Source organism: Excalfactoria chinensis, chromosome 1, assembly GCF_039878825.1.
Source record: "Excalfactoria chinensis isolate bCotChi1 chromosome 1, bCotChi1.hap2, whole genome shotgun sequence".
In the NCBI taxonomy this organism is placed as follows: Eukaryota; Metazoa; Chordata; class Aves; order Galliformes; family Phasianidae; genus Excalfactoria; species Excalfactoria chinensis.
In genome coordinates, this window is record NC_092825.1 from 79,901,239 (window position 1) to 79,919,982 (window position 18,744).

Below are 18,744 nucleotides of genomic sequence, written 5' to 3' on the forward strand. Positions count from 1 at the left end.
GTTTTGATAGAATTTGGGAAGGAAGATTTAAATTAGAAGTGTCAACAATTAGATTGATAGTAGGCTGCAGAGCTTTTCACCTGCTGTTAGCTCCTGTTTGAGCAGTGCCTCTTTCAGCAGATATGTGTGTCTGAAACAACTTCATGACTTTGTTTCAGCTAAGAACAGCACATATTACTAAAACTAACAGCATCTTAAGCACGCCTAGTACAGTGCCTTGCCTGTAGTAAACCTAAAAATCCAGATGGGAATGTCATGAAACTGTATAGCACTGAAAGCGCCTTAAGGGGATGCTTCGGGCCTAAGAATGTGAGAAAACCCACCATCTTCACACATGGCGTCTGACACTGCATGGGGTTTCTGCAACAGAGACTCAGACAGGAAAATGTACATCAGTATGGAGTATGAGGCAGGAGTATGGCTTGTAATTCACATTATGTTAATATGAATTATGTTTTACTGCTGCTCACTTCATTTCTTAGTGCAAAGCAAGTCCTTAAGCAAGGCCTCTGTGTATGAAAACAGTGAATGGGGCATCACTGAGGAAGTAAACAAGGAATATCCAAGGGTGCATGTTATTATTTGCTTTATACTATTGGTAGTTGGATATTGCTGGCATGATCAGACTTCTGCTGTGATAGATGCTGTACTCTCTCACAGGAAAGGAAAAGCTACAACCTGAAAGTTTTTCAACACGCAAACAAACAAAAAGTGAGAGGGAAAACAGGCACACAGACATGGAATGTCATGCTTAAGATCATATGGCCAGTAATTGGCAGAGCAATAGAAAACTCCTGACAACGTTCTTCTGGTGGAGCTAATTTAGATTCTCTCAAAGGCTAGTAGGTAAAATGGACTGGTTTGCACAGTTACACCTTGGAAATGCACTGAAACCACAATACGCCATTGATTCATATTTTATTAGTACTCTGTGCCTGAAGCAAAGTGGAAATGTAAGCTGAATTATTTTCTAGAATTCTTTTCCTTCCATCCTCTCAAAAATAACACATGCAGAAAACATGAGAACTTTTCATTTAACATCAGACTATAAATTCTAAACCAGATGCCCTTCGCCTGCTCCTACAGTGCAGCTGCTTTCTCAGCCTGAGCATTGTCCTTTATCCCTGTAACATGGAAAGAGCACACAGGAGCTGAAATAAGGAAAGGGACAGAGAATATCATATTCAAGCTGCATCAGGGTGTCAATAATAATAATCTCAACTCTCCTAAAGAGCTTAGTTTCAGGAAACCTTCATGTAACAAACTCAGAAAGCCTTTAAAGCAGCCCTTCAAATCAACGGTTGCAAACTTGTCCACAATTTCCATGGACTTGGCTTTCGGTTTCAGAAAGGACCCTTCTAAAATGACGTGCAAATCTTCAGCTGCCATGTCTGCTTCAGGCAATCCCATATCTCTGATCATTTTGATGTGAGGAAGGAGCAAGGCCAACTATAAAGATTCTTTCTGGATATCATCCTCAGTAACGCAGGTAGGTTACAGTAATAAGCCAGTTCCCAGTTCCCCTACTATTTCCCTCCGTTGCATTATGCATTTTGGTTTCTCTGGCACACAAGAGATACGTTGTGGAAAGTGATGCTTGATGGGGAGCATTCTGCATACGCATCCCTGTTCTAAGCTCAGTTCCTGGGGATTCTTTGCCATTGATGTCTCTCTTGTTTGGCTGAGCTTTCCTTTCGAGTTGCCTGTCTGTTAAAAGGAGTGTGAAGATGTCCACGCAGAGTCGGCTAGTCTGATGAGAGGGGCTTCCCCTTGTGTTTCCATGCTGCCAGACGCAGTTGCCTGCAGAGGGATTTGGACGGATGAAGATGCAGTAGGTAAGGGTACATTACCCCTTAGAAACATGCTTGAAGTGTTGCTGTTCACCTCACTTCCTGGGTTGGCGACACTTACAGCACTGTTGCTCACTGACCACAGACAAGGGTAATGGCTGGAAAAAAGAAAAAGCAGTACAAACTGAATGACTGTTTCAGAACCTGCATCAAGACTTACTTCTATGGTCAAGTGCGTTAATCTGCTCAAAAGGAGGCAACCCAATCAAGCTGCTGAACTAGATCAGCACTAGATCTTATGTGAAAAACATGAACAGCCATTATACTTGGTGGCCTTGAAGATAGGCATGGAGTGAAACATGCAAATACATGTGATGTTTCAGTTCCAGCCAATCCTAGAACTGATTACTGCCCTATTACCAGTACTTCTATAATGCACCATGAGTTAGCCTTTGTTATACCCCTGTGGTAGAGCAAAAACCTCATTTCATGCAAGAGAATAGTGAGGAACATGGAAAGAAAAATAATTTGGCTTGAAAATTCTCACTGACTGCAGATGCCTGAGTTTCAAGATCCTGGCTTTCAAAAGTGCTAGGGAAAAATAAAGCTCCCATTGATTTCATCTGGGCAGAAGGTAATCAGCCTGTCAGAAGGATCTGTCCAGAAATGTTAAGATGGGTACTGGGACATGTTTTAAAATCCAGATGCTGATTAAAGCATGAAACAAAGTGTGAATTACCAGGGCAGGCACAGTCCTAATATGAACAGGTGCAGAGACTTCTCCCATTCATCCATATCAGCCAGTAAAAGACTATTTTTCATTTGGGTTATTTGATGTGAGCAGACGTGAAGAATGAGAGATCTGGGAAGCTTCTCTTTCTCTTTGTAGTGTGGCAACATCACTGTTGTTCCAGCATGTGCTGCACGGGATTGAGGAGTTAAAGAGAAACCGTAGCATCACACCAGGAATACAGCCACTTTCTATACTCTGAAGCATAAGAGGAAGCAGAGGAGCCGGAGACCATGGTGGAATGTAAAGCGTTTAAAGCCTTTTACACTGTCCCCTACAACATCCTCACAGGGAAGCTGTCTGCCCATGGTTTGGATGGGCATATGCTCTGTTGAGTGAAACACTGGCCTTATTGCTCTCTTGAAATACTTGAAAGGTGCTTGCAGTGAGAGTGGGGTTGGTCTCTTCTCACTGGTGACAGGATGAATAGAAATGGCCTCAAGATGTGCCAGCGTAAGTTTAAGCTGGATATCAGGAAGAACTTCTTTAAAGAAAGGGTTGTTAAGCACTGGAATAGGCTCCCCAGGGAGGTGGTTGAGTCACCATGCCTGGATGTGTTTAAAAACCATTTGGATGTGGTGCTCAGAGACATGATTTAGCAATGAGTTGTTAGAGTTAGGGTACTATGGTCAGATTAGACATCCTAATTCTCATTCCTACACTAAATCTCACTTGTATTTCTTCCTAAAATCGAGCCTTCATTACATCTTTCAGCAGTAAACAAAAGACAACACAACACCCATTTTATTCCTGAAGTCACTAACAAACCCAATCATTTCTATAGAGCCCAGTTATGATTAAATAATTCCACATGTTGTAAATTTAATATAAAGAGATTAAAAAAATAAATAAAATGCTAAAATGACAGAGGCAAGCTGACATCTGTACGATTTATTTTTTGAAACCTCTGGAGTACGTTTTTATCTGGGATATTGTTTACTAGATAAAATACTGGAGACTTAGCAAGTGTGCACACATACTAGTAAGTGCTGTTTCTGTAGTATTTCACATTCATGTAGCATGGGCAAACTTTGCTGTCAGAAAAGTCCTTCAGTTAAACAGTATCTCCACTTTACACTTGCAAAATTGAGGTGGTGCCTCACCTAAGGAAGACTGTGTATGTAATGGAGGTGGGAATTGGTTAAGAAGTCAGGCACAAATGGAGCCTTATGGCAGTCCTACTAGACTCGGTGCTCCTAATACCAGCAGCCTTTCTGTAACCTTACCTGGGCCCTGGGCTGGCAGCTCCCTTGGTGTGTGGCACTGAGAGCAAATTAGCATGTGGAGAAGATGGCAAAGTCCAGCTGTCGTGTCCTGAGAATACCTGAAGATTATTGCTGGAGCTCTCCAAAAAATTCACTGTGAAGGGAAAAAAAGAACAAATCCTCATGACGTGCATTTATCCAAGAATCTTTTTATTAATGATGACTGCCATATGACTGGTAGTGTTTTGGTACACGTTCCTGTATAGGTTGAGCTTTCAGTTAAGCAGGATGCTTTGCTAAATTATAGCTAGCAAACAGATTACTTTATTATTACTCCTGTTTCTGGTCAATTTCATATGATCAAAGTAGAACCAGTTTCTGTATCTCCAACCCCAGATTTTGAGAGCAGGTAGGACATGAAAGATCTCCTGGCAATACCAAAAAGCCCTCACCTCAAATCAACATCTGCCACCCTCATAAGGACTGCTCGAACTTGAAAGAGCAACTGTTTTGTGGCACACCACTAAAAAGGGCCTGCAATGCTCTGAGACTTCCATATAACTGGGAGAAGGACTTTAAGCAGGATCATTCACTCTTATTTACAATTAGCACTTACAGTGCTCTGAACAATTCTGTTCCACTTCTTTTGTTGCCTTAACCGCACCTCATGCATTCAGTGTTCAACTTAGATTGTCACAGACTCTCACCCTGCTCTTCCCTAGTTTCAGCTCTCAATTGTCTTACTGCTTAGGGTTACTAAAGCAAAGGTCAGTCAGGGTGACTGTTTCCTGGAAGCAAAGCAGTTGTACCTGTAGGTGAATGATTTCTTTGCATATAGGAAGGTGGGTATGGAGCAGCCCGATGCCCTCGCAGTGCTGAATATCGCTCACATCCGTGGGGAGTGTGAGGAGCTGGCAAAGGTAAAGGTGCAGTGCACTGGTAATTAGAGCTTCCTGATGCACACATTGTGTCTGGGTTGGAAATCAACCAGCCACCCACTTCGAGGAGAAAGAGAAGAAAACTATTATTGCACTAAAACACTGCAGTTCAATAAAGTAGTCAGGATTCTTGCAGACCAGATGAGCCTCGGAAATATCAAACCAATGTCAAAATACTGCCTCATGGAGCAAAGGACAAGCAGAAAACAACCAACCAAAAGAAAAAAAGCCAACCAAAAAATCCCACTACTAAAAACAAGACCTAAAAACACACAAAGAGAAAATGTCACTAATGTCAAAGAATAAAGTTAAGTAGATCCCAGCTTCCCAGCATCTAAGGTATCGCACAACAATATCTCCAGCTCACACGAACAAAATCCTTACAGTGAGAGTATGTCATATGTTGACCTTCAGTCACTGTTTCTGGCGCATCCTTGGGATGGTTTCTGAAAGAGAAAACAGCTAGTGGGAAAACTTCTTACTGCAAAATTAGTAAAGACATTTTAAAAACTGAATCCTATCCATGCACAAAAACAAAAAGACTTCTCTGCACTCTGTCATAAAGGAAGCAATAATGTTTCACAGCATCCTGAGTCTGAAATGCTATGTCTACTTGTGGGACACCTGGGACTTCCTGCATCCCACTCAGTCTAAAGCAAGGCACTGCCTCCTGCTTAGGGACATGAGATAAAGGTAGCATTTGCTCTCTGCAACCAAGAATTGAGACACAGCAGCTCCAAGAGAGGAAAGAAAAGGAATAGTGATTCTCCTGCAGGCACGTGGGAAACATCACATTAGAAGACGTAGCAGATCTGGACAAAATTTATTAGCAATGGGAATTTATCATTTGGGTTCCTTACTGCACTAGTACAGATGCAGCGAATCTCTGTAAAATAATTAAGCCACAGTTCGTTTCTGATAGCAGAAGTATCTCTACCAAAATGAGCACCGACATGTTACTTTTAATAAACACAGCATAGACTATCACACAGGTTCAGTAACAGCAATATATCTATGTTACCAATATGGTGTTTTTAGAAATACACAGCATTTATTTTCCCCTACCTAATGAATTACAGTATTCACTGGAGTGTAAGTACAATGTAGTGCCCATATGAGGTGTATAACATTACTGGGAAAACTCACACCATCTCATTTCATGTGTCCTTCCACCTTGAAGAGAATACTCACCCACGTTAGGACATCTCATGGTGACAATTACATAGAGCCTCCCCACTATTTTCAGTGGGGTGACTCTAGATTTAAGATGGTAGAAAGAAGATTAAGTTACGTATTATTTGTTTTTTTCTCCGTGGCGATATCACAGTTTTAAACCATACCAGCAACCAAATACTACTAGAGCTGAAAAAGATCAACTCACCTTTCTTTTGCATCCAGGAAGGCTTTGGCAAAGGGATTATACTTGATTTTGAGAGCTGTTATCTTGAGTTTACAGAAAACAAGGCATGTTAGTGAAGGCAACTTGGAATAAAGAGTTGAAACAACATCTTCCAGAGTAAACTAAGTGAAACTGCCGTGGTTAGATAAACAAAATATATCCCCATGTATCGTTTTCCAGGAGTGGCTGGAGGGAGATCTGCTGTTGTATGGTGCTGTGTACTGATCAGTGCCACAAGCAGCACACAAAAAGGGGCAACTTAATGGTGTCGTCTAGTGTGATAAACCCTGTGGGACTGTGAACCCTCTTGAGAGAACTGAGAAGAGAACCAAATACAAATCAAATACAAAAGCCAGGAGATATGGCATATGAGCAAACAATTGTCACAATCCAAATTATCCCTCAATTCCAACTTTAGGGTTGGAAAATAATTTTCCTTTAGAATGATATGCCTTTCCAGAATTGTATGCATTTCAAGGAGAGGGAAGAGCTAAGATTATCATTAAACTCATTGGTCATTGTTATAGAAAGATATTTGATCTGACTGTAGGGTTTTCTTTTGTGTGTTTTTCTTTTTTACAGTAAGAGATTGGGATGCCAGGACAGATGGACCAATCTGTAATAAGCAGTGGTAAAATATGAGGCTAAATCTGGCTTAGTACTGCAGAGCCAGACCCTGGACTGAATAGTTTTCAACTACAGAAAAAAGACAGTATTAGACTGGATGGAGCATTACACTGCATGCAACTAGTGGCGAAATGAGGAAAGAACCGGTCTATTCACACTGATCTTGTAGTTAATAGGCTTCTAATATGTCTCATCAATGATATTCAAGAGCACAGAGTGGCATCTGCCTACCTCTTCATTTTGGTAGGCAGTCACAGCTATGAACTGAGTCTCAGGGAAGGAACAGTTCATCACCATCCGGTGGGGACCTCCTACACGAACTATGTGTACTTGGGGCTCATATTTATGCAGTGAGTTCAACATTATCTGCAGAAAACATAACAGAAAGACCTCAGTGACACTCTGTATCTGTCGCACAGCTGTTTTTTTTTCATTCTTGCACTATAATAGACCAGATTAACGCTCTCCAGTTTATTGTTATTGAAAGCAGAAGGGCAGGTGCCTTCCTAAGTCCTAGCAAACCACAGAACTGAACAGAGTGGGCTTGGATTTAAAGATTTTGATAAAGCAGCATATGTGTTAGTAGCCATGGCTTTCATACCACTGGGCTTCCACTGCACTCAAAGTTGTTCAGGCAGTTAAAGGGCAATCTCTGTCCTGCTTCTGCTATCTGAAAGAGTCAGAATTATCAACACAGGAAACAAGGCCAGGATAGAGCTAGGGTAGTCATCTCTCATCTTTCTGGGCAAGATTTACCTAAACAAGCCTTGGCAAATGTTTCTACTCTAACATTTAAAGCTATGCGTAATGGTAATTCTACAGAATACCTCCCTCAGGAAGCCTGTTTCAATTACTTAATTATCTCTAATGCAACAAAATATATGTAAAATTAAGAAAAGAGTGTATTTTGGAATGTGCTATGTGCATGTATATAGGCAGAACAGGAGCCAATAGCTGACTAACAGTGCTTTCTGCTAATACTTCCTAATGACACCACAAAAGGGGAAGCTGAAACACAGCGGAGGCGTGGTTTACCTTAACACTGCTGCCAAAACTTAAAACAAGGAGAGCTTCAATTGTTTGCCATTTAGTCAACTTTTCTTTGGATTGTCTCTCCTTTAGCTTTTCCACCTTTCCTTTCTACTTCCTCCTTCTTCCTTTGCCCATATATGCAGATCTTGTTCTCCTGTCTTTCCCCTCAAGGTTTCTTAGACCTTCCAAGTTGTCTTTAAGTTGTTCCTGTCCCTCTCTTTCTATAGTGCATACATTTGGGTTTTTAACTTTTCTAAGGTCCTGGATGCAGGATTACAATTTGCAATTTCAGATCTTGTTCTATGCTACACACCAAGTCCCGCGTGCCAATTCTACGTGTTACTTTATGAAAAGTCAGGTCATCTTTCTGTTCTTCAGCCTCTAAAAACTGAGATAATTTCCTACCTAATTAAGTCACTAGGCTTACGAAGGTACCTCACAAACCAAATTGAAATAATGGGTAGAGAACATACAAAATTTATGTGAAAAAAATAAATTCTGGGCTGACAAGTATCATCCCATGTGGGAGTTTTGTGCAAAAACAAGCAAACAAAAGGTCTTGTGCAATATTTTATCTTTAGATGCATCATCAAAAACAAAACACGAAGCAAAACTAATTTTCCCGTTTGCATTTTTAAGGGGTTCAAAGAGAAAGTCACTTATTTCTGGTACATGTGGTTTCTTTCCAAAGGCCAAAGCTGATTCAATAGAATATTGATAATTATCATGATGCAGAAGCAGACATAGTAATTATTTCATTTAGGAGCAGCCTTTTATTCTGCTATCTGACTCCTGCCAACATTCCACTTACACCAAACAACATGGGGGAGCACAACAAAAACCTAATACCCGTGACCATTCTTTCCCCCTTCTCTGAAGTCCTATGTAAAAGAAAAAAAAACAACCACCACAGCACACAAGACCAACTCTCAAAAGCCCCCTGATGATTAAGTAAACCACAGCACTCTGTTTCTCTTAACATCAAGAAGTCCATTAAAATCTGAAAGCGCCAATTAAGGCCTGTTTATTCCTGTTTACATGTGGCCTCCAGAGAATAATTGGCATCTGTGGGTGAAGAGGACTGTAAGGGCCTCTATAATTACATAAATGCACCCTTGATATTTCTTGATTGGTAGGTGCTTGCAATCGAAGCCAAGAGGTGTATGGGGAAACATCAGGCCATACCCATACCTGCCCGCTCCCATTGAGCTTGTTGGTAAGTTTGACTTTGCTGAAGGAGATGGCAGCTTTCATCCAGTGGGCCCCAAAGTTGGGAGAATCTGGGTGGATGTAGACACAGCTGTGGTTTGGCGGCTCTGGTTTCCCAGCTGGCACCCATTCTCCATTGACATACTTCCAGCGGTGGCCATCAGTCGGGGCAAAGTCTAACAGGAAAGAATACATGGCATTTGGGTCCAAGCCTGATACGCTGATCTTCAAAACAGGGAACATCCGCCTGTTCAAGAAACAAAAAGCGAAGATACCATTAGAAACTGGTTTTGAAAGCCTCGTCTTAGTGAGTTTGTGGCCAGCAACCCACAGATTAGGTCAAGCTAAAAAACATCCTCCCTCCCCATCTCTCCCTGTACAGCTAAAGAAAAGTCTCCTGAAGTTTAATCTTTCTTTTTATTTTTACAATTTTGGAACAATATGTTGCTGCTGAAGCAGGGCACTCAGGAGGTCTTGATCTAGTTTTGTGAACGTGTTTTATTTACCAACTCTGCACAGTGTCAGCAGCATCTGTTGGATATGGACATGCTAAATACATCCTTAGGTCTGAGACAAGAAGGCATGATTGAACAGACTCAAAGATGGTAGAAAACGTGAAGCTGAACCACAGATTAACTGCATTCATTACAGAATCCCGCAATAAATTGCAATTTGATGCTTTTATTCTCCTCCAGAACATTGTCCAGCGGCCAGGTTCTACTTTGTCTCACTCTGCATATATCCTCTAAAATCACCTTGCCATTTCCAGCCTTTAGGACATAATCCCAGGCAGATAAGCATCACAATATACAAAGATTTTTCTTCCTTCTTTGGAAGAGATGGCTCCATGGTCTCTGTGAGCTAAATGATTCACTTTCCTCTGATTCATTTCCTTTGGTTTATCTGCTAAACCCCAGAATCTGTCACTTAAGTAATAGTTTCCAGGTAGCAATACTCAAGCGCACTAATAATTTGGCTTCATTTACCTTGTGTAAAATTATTTATTTCCTTTATCACGGTTAGTAAGCATGACTTAATATTTAGTAACATGCCTTTTACTGTAGTTTTCTCCCTTTTTTAAAAGAAGTATTCTCATACTGTTCCACCGTCAGTCAGTATGAACATTTCCAGTTTGAGAAGTCTGGTCCTTGCTTTCCAACCCGCACTTGGCAGTTCTTCCAGTCATCTGCTCCCGTCCTTCCATATTCCTCGTCCTCATCAGTTTGATCACATTCTTCCACTTATAGCTCTACCTTAGATGCAATGCTGTCCATACTAAGAGCTCTGAACGTGGATCATCCAGACTTCCCACCACCTTGTGCATATAAAACTGAAATACTGTCTTCATTTAGTCTTGGGAAAACACTTTGAAGCATCTTTGTCTTTGATTCCAATGCCCCTTTTTCTTAACTCCCTTCTATTTATTATGCCTTCCTTTGTAAAGGAGATTTGCAGCATTTCACAGCCAGACTTTTGTCAGTTTTCTTTCTTTTCCAATACCTGTGATTACAGCTTTGAATTGGCATCTCAGTGCCTGAACAAGTCTATGGCAAAGGAATTAGTAGGGCTCTCTCAGTTTCAGGGACTGGGAAACGTAGCAGAACAGACATTTCCCATCAAAGATACCTTACTCATTACGTTTCTTAGGTTGTGGCATCATACACATCATTACATGGAAAATTACTGTAGGTGCTATATGTCACCTCCTACTGTTCATATATAATCAGGAGCCCTTCTGGCCCCGGAGACATCCACACCGACTTCTGGAAACCAACTATTTGCCACATTTTTATGCACACGACATTAAATCTTCAAGCTTCTTTTCTCTAGATATAGAAAGATTAGTTACGTCTCAGCCACTGCCTGAGGTCCATGGTCATGGTAGCTCTCTAGGCTTGGTTCGGTCGCAGTGCAAGATGTTCAAAATACACAAGAAGGGAATTGAAAATTCACTCCCTCTCCAGTGACACCAAAAGGCCCCTGCAGGCTCCACCTGCAGACTGCTGACCATCCCCTTTGCCTTTTAGGACATGCTACTCACTTCTTACCTTTCTAGACATACATTCAGCACCTTCTGCACACTCACTCTGAGAAAGTTTCCATTTAGTATGAGTACTTGGTGACTCAGTGCCAATGCAACACTTGAGACAGATATGTTGAACCATGATCTTTCTAAGTAGAAATTTAGCCAAGAATCTATCCACTACATTTAACATGTCTTTCTGACCAGGCTCCCCCTCCTTTCAAACAGGAACATGACTAAATTTGTGTATGTGCTGCTCCCTGCACAGCCAGGTTACCTGCAGCCCACCTTCAAAGTAACAGGCTTACATATTTAGCTGAAATTGAAACAGAGGGGAAAACATCCTCAAACAATTTGGTTTTGCCAGATTTCTCAGAATGATTTGTTAGTTCTTCTGCACACAATGCAAAATTCTCTGCCTTCCTACTGGAGAGGCTTTAGTTTATCCCCAAGAGAGCAGAGTCAGCATCAACTCTAACCTCCTGTACCACACAAGTTACAGCGTTTTCCTGTATTAATCTCTGCTGTACACACAATCCCTACCTCATTTGGATCAGCATGCTTTGATTGTACAGGCATTAATGATGGAATACCTACCACCTCACTTGCTGAGCAGACAAATGGCTTTACTGTTCAAACTGCATGCTGTAGCATTGCAAATGAAAGTCCGAAACAAATTTGTTTCAGTCAGACTTTATCCCAATGATCAGGTAGGTGCACATGTGACCTCTGCTACTGCAATAGTGGAGTATTTCAGTCTTTTACATTTATTTAGAGAAGATCTGCTACAATTACTTCACGGTACAAAGCTCGTGTGGGAAGATGTTCGGTATCAAATCTGCATGCGTAGTAGCGAGTAAAGCTGCTTTAGCATTTAAGCCTTTCCCCACATCCCTCTCCATGTCTCTCTGCATTGACCCAGTACTGATTCTCCCCACATATAAAGAGGAATAGTGCACCTTCCCTGCCTCCACACAGTAATGTGGATGTTTCGGAATACCGCATAGCTGAAATGGTATCAACACTAGAAGAAAACTTGCTCAGTGAGCAAACGGGTTGTGTAAATGTTGAAATGCCAATAGAATATGATAAATCTGAGTAAAACAGGAGACTGATTCTCAGCACATCATCTGCACCCTTTGAGATACATCTTGTGATACAGTACACAGTTCAATTTTACTGGTATCTGTCCTGTTAAAAACACATCCATCTTCCCTTGTACCTGCTTGTTTTGCTGTGGTGGGCGATTCATATAATGAAGCACAGTGCAGCTATGGAGAAGTTTCTATGTATTAACAGTGAAGGTGGTTCAGAACATTTTGGGATCCTCGCTATGAATTAGGGATGACTCAAACACAGCAGATAGAAGCGTGCATACTAGAATCTTACATTTGAGGACCGTATCAGACAGCCTTTCATTCTCTGATAACATTCCCACATCGAGTTTCAGTTTAATTTCTGAATTTGTGCAGAAATACTGTTAGCAAAACCCTCCTTCATTCTCAGACACCCAAGTTCAAACTGGCTTTTCCTGTTAATCTCGGAAAACAGTTTTTGAAAGTGCTCACATATCCTTCAAGAAGAATGCCCGAGTTGGTTCTATTGCTGTAAGCAGCAGCAGCAGAATTAGGTCAATGTTTTTCCCTTTAAAGACTGTCACTGAAGAATTCTGAGCCTGAAAAAAAAAGTTCAGGACTCACAGGAAACTGTCCCAAGTTTGTCTCCTTTTGAAAAGCATGGAGTCGTTCAGAGGGTTTTGCAGCAGTCGCTGTCTATTCCATTTTTTCATTGTGCCCGTGTGTTTGTTAAGGGAAAACACTTTCAAAAGTGAAAGAGAGCCCTTTATTTTTGTAGTCACTAATGCTACAGGAACTTCATTACAAGGGTTCATGCAGATTGCTAAAATACTCTTAAAAAGAATTCAGTTTGAGACTGCTACAGTTTGATCAGATAGAAAGAACACAAACCTGCCCCCACTGGCAATGGCTTTTGGCAAAATAAGAGCAAGCTGATTAGGACAGCGCTAAGTTAGAATGAAGTAAAATAAATAAGCTTCCACAAATAAAATGTAACACTGCCTATTCAAATAATGAGGGATTTTTCTTCTCAGCAGCAGCATAAAAATCTTCTGTACTTGCACTCACCTGGACATTTTAGAGAGAAAGAGCATCGCCTGCCATCACAACAGACATTAGCAGCAGGGAAAGAAACTGAAAATAAAATAACCCACAACCTGCTGGTGAGGCACGATCCTTTGAATCCACCTCATTCGTTTGGTGCAAATTTATTCTCATCTTGGTTACTTGTGCTGATAAGGAATCGGTTTGAATCTACCTTATGTTAAGTGAAAATCCACTCCGAAGTTTGCTTTAGCCTAAAAGCAACTATAAGCATTCAAATCAAGCAAAAGCAGCTTCTTGGTGAATAGAAGAACAACAGAAGACAGCATCTATCCTTATAGGTTCCTAGGAATCAGAGTGGCAACGAGCAGTGATATTTTGGGAGCAGAACTGTTCTCTTAGCAGAAGAACCTTGCTGAGCTAACAGACAAGATTTTTCCCCTTCTAATTGCTTTCATCTATGTCCCTCGTCAGGCTACAGGCAATAGCAATCTCGTCTGCAAGTTCTGTTCAACCAAAATCTCGGCAGAACTGATGGAACTCACACCATGTGAGTAAATCTTTTCTCTTGTCTCTTAATCCTGCTCTCCCGTGCAGATCTTCCTTGTGAAAGAAACATGCATGGAGGGAGGGATAGGAGGGGGTGGCAGAGGTAGCAAGAGTAAAGTAAAAACCTCAGTACTACTGTACAGGAAAACTTTCCTCTAGTTCCTCTAGTATCCTCTGTTGCCTTCCCAGTTCAGTGCAGAGCCTCTCTGGAGAGCCTCCCTTCAAGCCAGTATCCAACTCAGAATTAACATTCTTCTCTCCAGGTTTTTGCTCTCAGAAAATAGTAAGATACGTGATCCCCTTACATCCCAATGTTATCTTTTTAAAGCTCCGCATGTCAGCCAGCATTCTACAGTGGTTACTGTGTACACAGCGGAATGGTAACAGTGGTTACTGTGTACACCAGCAACAATTACAGAGTGATACAGTTGTGGGACCACACAGATCTGGACTACACACACAAGCCACAGAGCACAGCTGGATTGTATCCCTTTCTAGTACACATTGTGCGTGCAAACTGTTAATCTCCAAAGCCTGAGAAACAAGAACAGCAACAGGGGGATAACAGCACTGGTCTGCTTCTGTACAGTCCTTTGAGATCTACAGGTAGGGATGCAGTGATAAACGTTATTGACTGGTAGCACAAGAAGCAATCCAGAAAATTTTGAGCGATACTGTCCACTCCTTGGTGAAAGTTCCCTATTTGTCAGTGTATTTCTCCAGCATGTTTCACAAGCAAGAATAAAGCGTGACACAAATGGTTTTGCAGAAAGGAACACGGACACCCCATTCTGTCCCTACTTTGCTTTTAGGGGTCCAGACTGCTACATGCTCACTGCAGTTCTCTCTAACCTAGACGCACACTACTTACTATTATACCTCCTTCACACCTGCACTCACCTGGACATTTTCACACCCCCGGCTGTCACCCACCCTTAGCCCACAGTGCTACACAGATCACTCACCTGCCATTTTTGGTCACAATCATCTCGTTGGTGACTTCTCTGAATCTCTGCCAGAGGGTTGCATCCTCTAAAACAACCTGGAGCTGCTTCTCAGTGGGGTCACCTTTGTCTCTCCCTGCTCGGAGTTCGCTCTCCACGACGCTGAGCAGCCTGGAGACAGTGCAATCACTGGGCTTTTTGCAACCCAGGTCTGCCATGACGACTTTACAGCCAGAAACTTCGGGTGGCTGTTAAAAGACAGAAATCGGAAGCTAAATCAAGAAGCAAGTCAGATTGTTGGGCACAGCCCTGAGAAAGGTGCCCTCCTCGCTCTTTTGCCACTGACTAGCCCTTTCCTCTGGAAGTCCCAACGGGCAGTGACACCAGCGCGTGCAGGTTTATGCACACACTCCACACACAAAAAAAGGACTATCTCCTAATTACCTGTCAGACGGTCAGGTGGGTGGCAGGCTGATGACTCAATTGGCTGCCTTGAAAGAAGAGTCCTCCATCCAAATTAGCATGCTTTTATCTTTTTTCAACCTGAAGTGGGTCTAATTGTTCTGCTTGAGAACCAGGTTTCCATTAATGAAAATTATTTCATTTCCAGACTGAAACAATGCATGGAAATTGCATTCCCGCTGATGCGGACTCTAGCTGAAGGAGCTAGAAACAGTCAAGACAGTTAAACAGAGAAGATAGTCTTAAAGATAGAAGAAGATAGTCTTATTTTCACCCAGCATGCTGGATAAACACACTAACTTCATCACTCAACATCCTCCAAGTTCCTAAATTAATATGTTAGATAGTAAAAGGAAAAAGTAGCACCCCTACACTCCACTGTTGATGTCTGCTTTGTCCATCCCTTGGTCCCCAGCTTCATTCACAAAACTCCTGCAGCACCTTATAAGTTCCTTAACTCCCCTCTGGTTGCATTTCTAGGGACAGATCCCACACTTCTGAGGCTGGGTATGGGCATAACTCTCTTGAGGCCTGGCACTGCTGACCTATGCAAGATCTCTTCATCCAAAAGCTCCCTCATTGTTCCTAAAACCAGAATTCCCTCTCCTCTCAGCCTGAGACCTTATCTGGCAAGTCTCTTCGAACTGCGTATACTTTCCATGAAGGACAGTTGTAAAAGAAGCCACTGTTTTAACCAAGAAATCCATCAACTTCAGCAGTGAGACAGGGATCTGAGAAAACTGGGTCCAGTTCCATGCTAAAGGGTTGAGTGAAGGTTAAGTTATGTGAATACCACACCCAAGAGGTATCATCGCCCCCACTGGCAACAGCCAGAGCTTCTAGTTGCCTCCTTTCATTGTTAAGCAAACGAAGAATGTATATTAAAACCTATAGGATATTTAGGTACTTTGAAGTGTGCTGCTTGGCATCTGGAAAAATAATTGCTTATCAGATAACGTGATGTAACACTGAATAGATCAGTGTCTGGGCTTTCCTTTACAAATGCTCAGAAAGCAGAGAGGAGCTCTATCATTTCTCCCTGCACATGCTACACGAGATCAAATGGCATAGCAAACACATAAGAGACCACAAAATACTTGTTTGCTTTCATTATATTACAAAATGTGAATGAATCAGAGCTCCATTGTTATTGTATGCTAGGAAGTTTTTGGGTTTTTAACCAATAAGAATGGATTTTAACAGTTATTTGTGGCTGCGGGAGAGACACAAAGGCATTTTCTTTGTAGTACCGTATTAAAACTTGCATCCTCCGCAACAATAAAATGCAGAGATGCCAAAAGTAAGTTACACTTGGTTGCTTTCAATTACCACTTAAGGTGCCTGATCATCGAAAATTTTCTCACAGAAAGAAAAACACCTCTTAAAATACTTCATTTCCACACAGTTTTAATGTACAACTTTGTTACCATGGCTCAAGCTATATGCAATCTCAGTATTTTCCAAGAAGTGTAGTTACCTGTTGTTGGCTAATGGGCATAGGCCAATTGCTGGTTTTGAGCATGGGGAAGGTATTTCAGCTCCTTTGGGCTCTAAGGGCAATTGGTGATGCATGTCACAGTACATTCACAAGGCACATCTCACCACCGATGTAACTTTATAGCCCAGAATTAGCCAAAGAAATAACAAATTTGCATGCATGCCAGAGAAGCCATCAGCCTGATATAACCAGACCAGAGTTTACTCAAAAATACACATCCAGACCTATATGAATCTCACCTCATGCACTGGTCTCCATCACATCATACACTGCCTCTGCGTTACATACAGACTGTTGCCATGAGGAGGATCTACAGGAGAGAAACCAAAGCGATAGATTCATAGAGTTGATTGCTTATTGTTGACTTTTGATTTCTAGAAAATACTATGGGTGGGAATCCTTCCTACAAATAATTGGCCATTTTGAGGAGACACGCTTTACATTTTAAATGTCTCCTTTGTTCACCTAAACAACAAACTTGAATACTTCCCAACCATCCCTTCTCCTTCCTACCTTCTCAAGAGATGAATTTTTCCAAGTCTGCAGATGCTGAAAATGAGACACAAATGGATTAACATCACTAGATACTCCTGGGACACAAAGAATAACCCATTCTCAGGTATCAGATGGGTTCTTTCTTAGCTGGAAGCCTTCTCATACTTGAAATTTTAAGTAAAAGGTAACTGGACTTACCAAGTAATAGAGTAACAAGGTGACTGACAGTCACTGCCACTGAAAGTAGGACACAGCGTGAATTCGTCCTCTTGCACTTGCCATCTGTAGCTGTGCAGTTAAACAAGTAGATGGGTTTGGATGTCTCAGGAAGTAGGAAGTGTTCGTACCAAACATGCAACATTGAAAACTTCTTCTGAAACCCCAGGGAGAGAGCCGGGTGCTACTGACCAGGAAGCGGCCATCTTGTGGCTCACAGCCACCCAGAGCTAACCCCTTCTAGTCACAAGTGCAAGTACAACACTTAGAGACACCTCTAGTTGTGTGCAGGACTTACCAATAAGAATTCAGTGACTTGTATTTCTAGTTGTGGCGACAAGATCTGGAAACAGCAGGGACAGAACAAACCTGAAACACTGAAATTTATTCACCAAGTTCCAGAAGTAAAAAGCGAGCGCGCTGGTTTTGACTTCCTAATTAAAATAATCCTAAAACCCGTTCCTACCACCAGCTGGTGAGATACAGCGGAAGAAAAAAGAATAGAGAAAAGGTAATTAAAGAGGCCCCTCCTTGCCTTGACACTGGATAGCTGTTTTTTGGCCTTTAGGTGCATGTTTCCAAAATAAGCCAAACCTTCATGATGCGATGCAATCACAGAGAACAAGACTCACACTTTCCATCCCCAGAGCTCTCAGTGGAGCACTCAAACAACTCAGCGCCCCTGAACATTTAGTCCCAACAACACAGGGAAACGTAACCTCTATCACCATGACACTCCCAGGAAATCAACACCGATTGACGACCAAGGAATAATTACGAGAGGATAAAAAGACAGCTGCTTTCCCTCTGTTTTTAATCACGGATCCAGCCCCTTAAGAGATTGCTGGGTTAGAAGAGACTTAGAGAAGATTAGCCTTTTCATTAATGCCGGGGTGGTGGAGAGGACAGTTTCAATAACTTCAGCCAGGTACGTTTTAAGCAGTTATTCAGTCTGCCTGCTCAAGTAGCACCTCCCTGTCTGCTTTTATGATCAACATCAGCTCAGAAAGCACGGGAAGCTTTTCAGAGCAATTTTTCTTCTTTCTTACACACAAAAAAGTCCTCATCTAGTCAGATTGGTGATACACATAAATGTATTACAGAAAAAAAAAGTAATAATGCATACAGTTTGGGGCACCACAAGATAAGAAGGGCATAAAACCATTAGAGAATGCAAAAGGGGACTATGAGGATGGTGAAGGATCTGGAAGGGAAGGTGCGACAGCAACAAGGCCGGAGGGAACAGCATGGAGCTGTGTCAGGGGAGGGGCAGTGGGTGTTAGGGACAGGGCCTGCACCACAGTGTGGTGGGCATGGAACAGGCTGCACAGGGCTGTGGGCACAGTTTGCATTTTGTTCTGGTTTGGATTTTGGATGGTACTGTATGGGGCCAGGAGCTGAACTTAACAATCCCCATGGGTCCCTTCCAGCTCGTGATGTTCTGTGA

The 18,744-nt window shown here is 41.9% G+C and overlaps 1 protein-coding gene across 1 annotated transcript; it reads right to left on the reverse strand.

Annotated features, from left to right (window-relative positions):
- Positions 1-900: 900 nt before the first annotated feature.
- Positions 901-15,158, reverse strand: TBX19 (T-box transcription factor 19). Its single transcript, XM_072347412.1, has 9 exons — positions 15,071-15,158; positions 14,648-14,874; positions 8,973-9,237; positions 6,981-7,115; positions 6,105-6,166; positions 5,108-5,169; positions 4,595-4,783; positions 3,807-3,939; positions 901-1,948 (listed from the first exon to the last, which is right to left on the reverse strand). Exons 2-9 carry the CDS (start codon positions 14,842-14,844, stop codon positions 1,711-1,713), a joined length of 1,281 nt encoding a protein of 426 aa, XP_072203513.1. The 5' UTR covers positions 14,845-14,874; positions 15,071-15,158; the 3' UTR covers positions 901-1,710.
- Between the last annotated feature and the right edge of the window lie 3,586 nt (positions 15,159-18,744).

Coding starts and splice junctions, on each gene's coding strand:
- TBX19 (XM_072347412.1), bottom strand. CDS start 14,844: ATGGCAGACCTGGGTTGCAAAAAGCCCAGTGATTGCACTGTCTCCAGG. Junction 7,116..8,972: donor AGCTCAATGGGAGCGGGCAG/GTATGGGTATGG, acceptor TGTTTTCTGCAG/ATAATGTTGAACTCACTGCA. Junction 5,170..6,104: donor TTCCTGGATGCAAAAGAAAG/GTGAGTTGATCT, acceptor TTTCTCTTTCAG/AAACCATCCCAAGGATGCGC.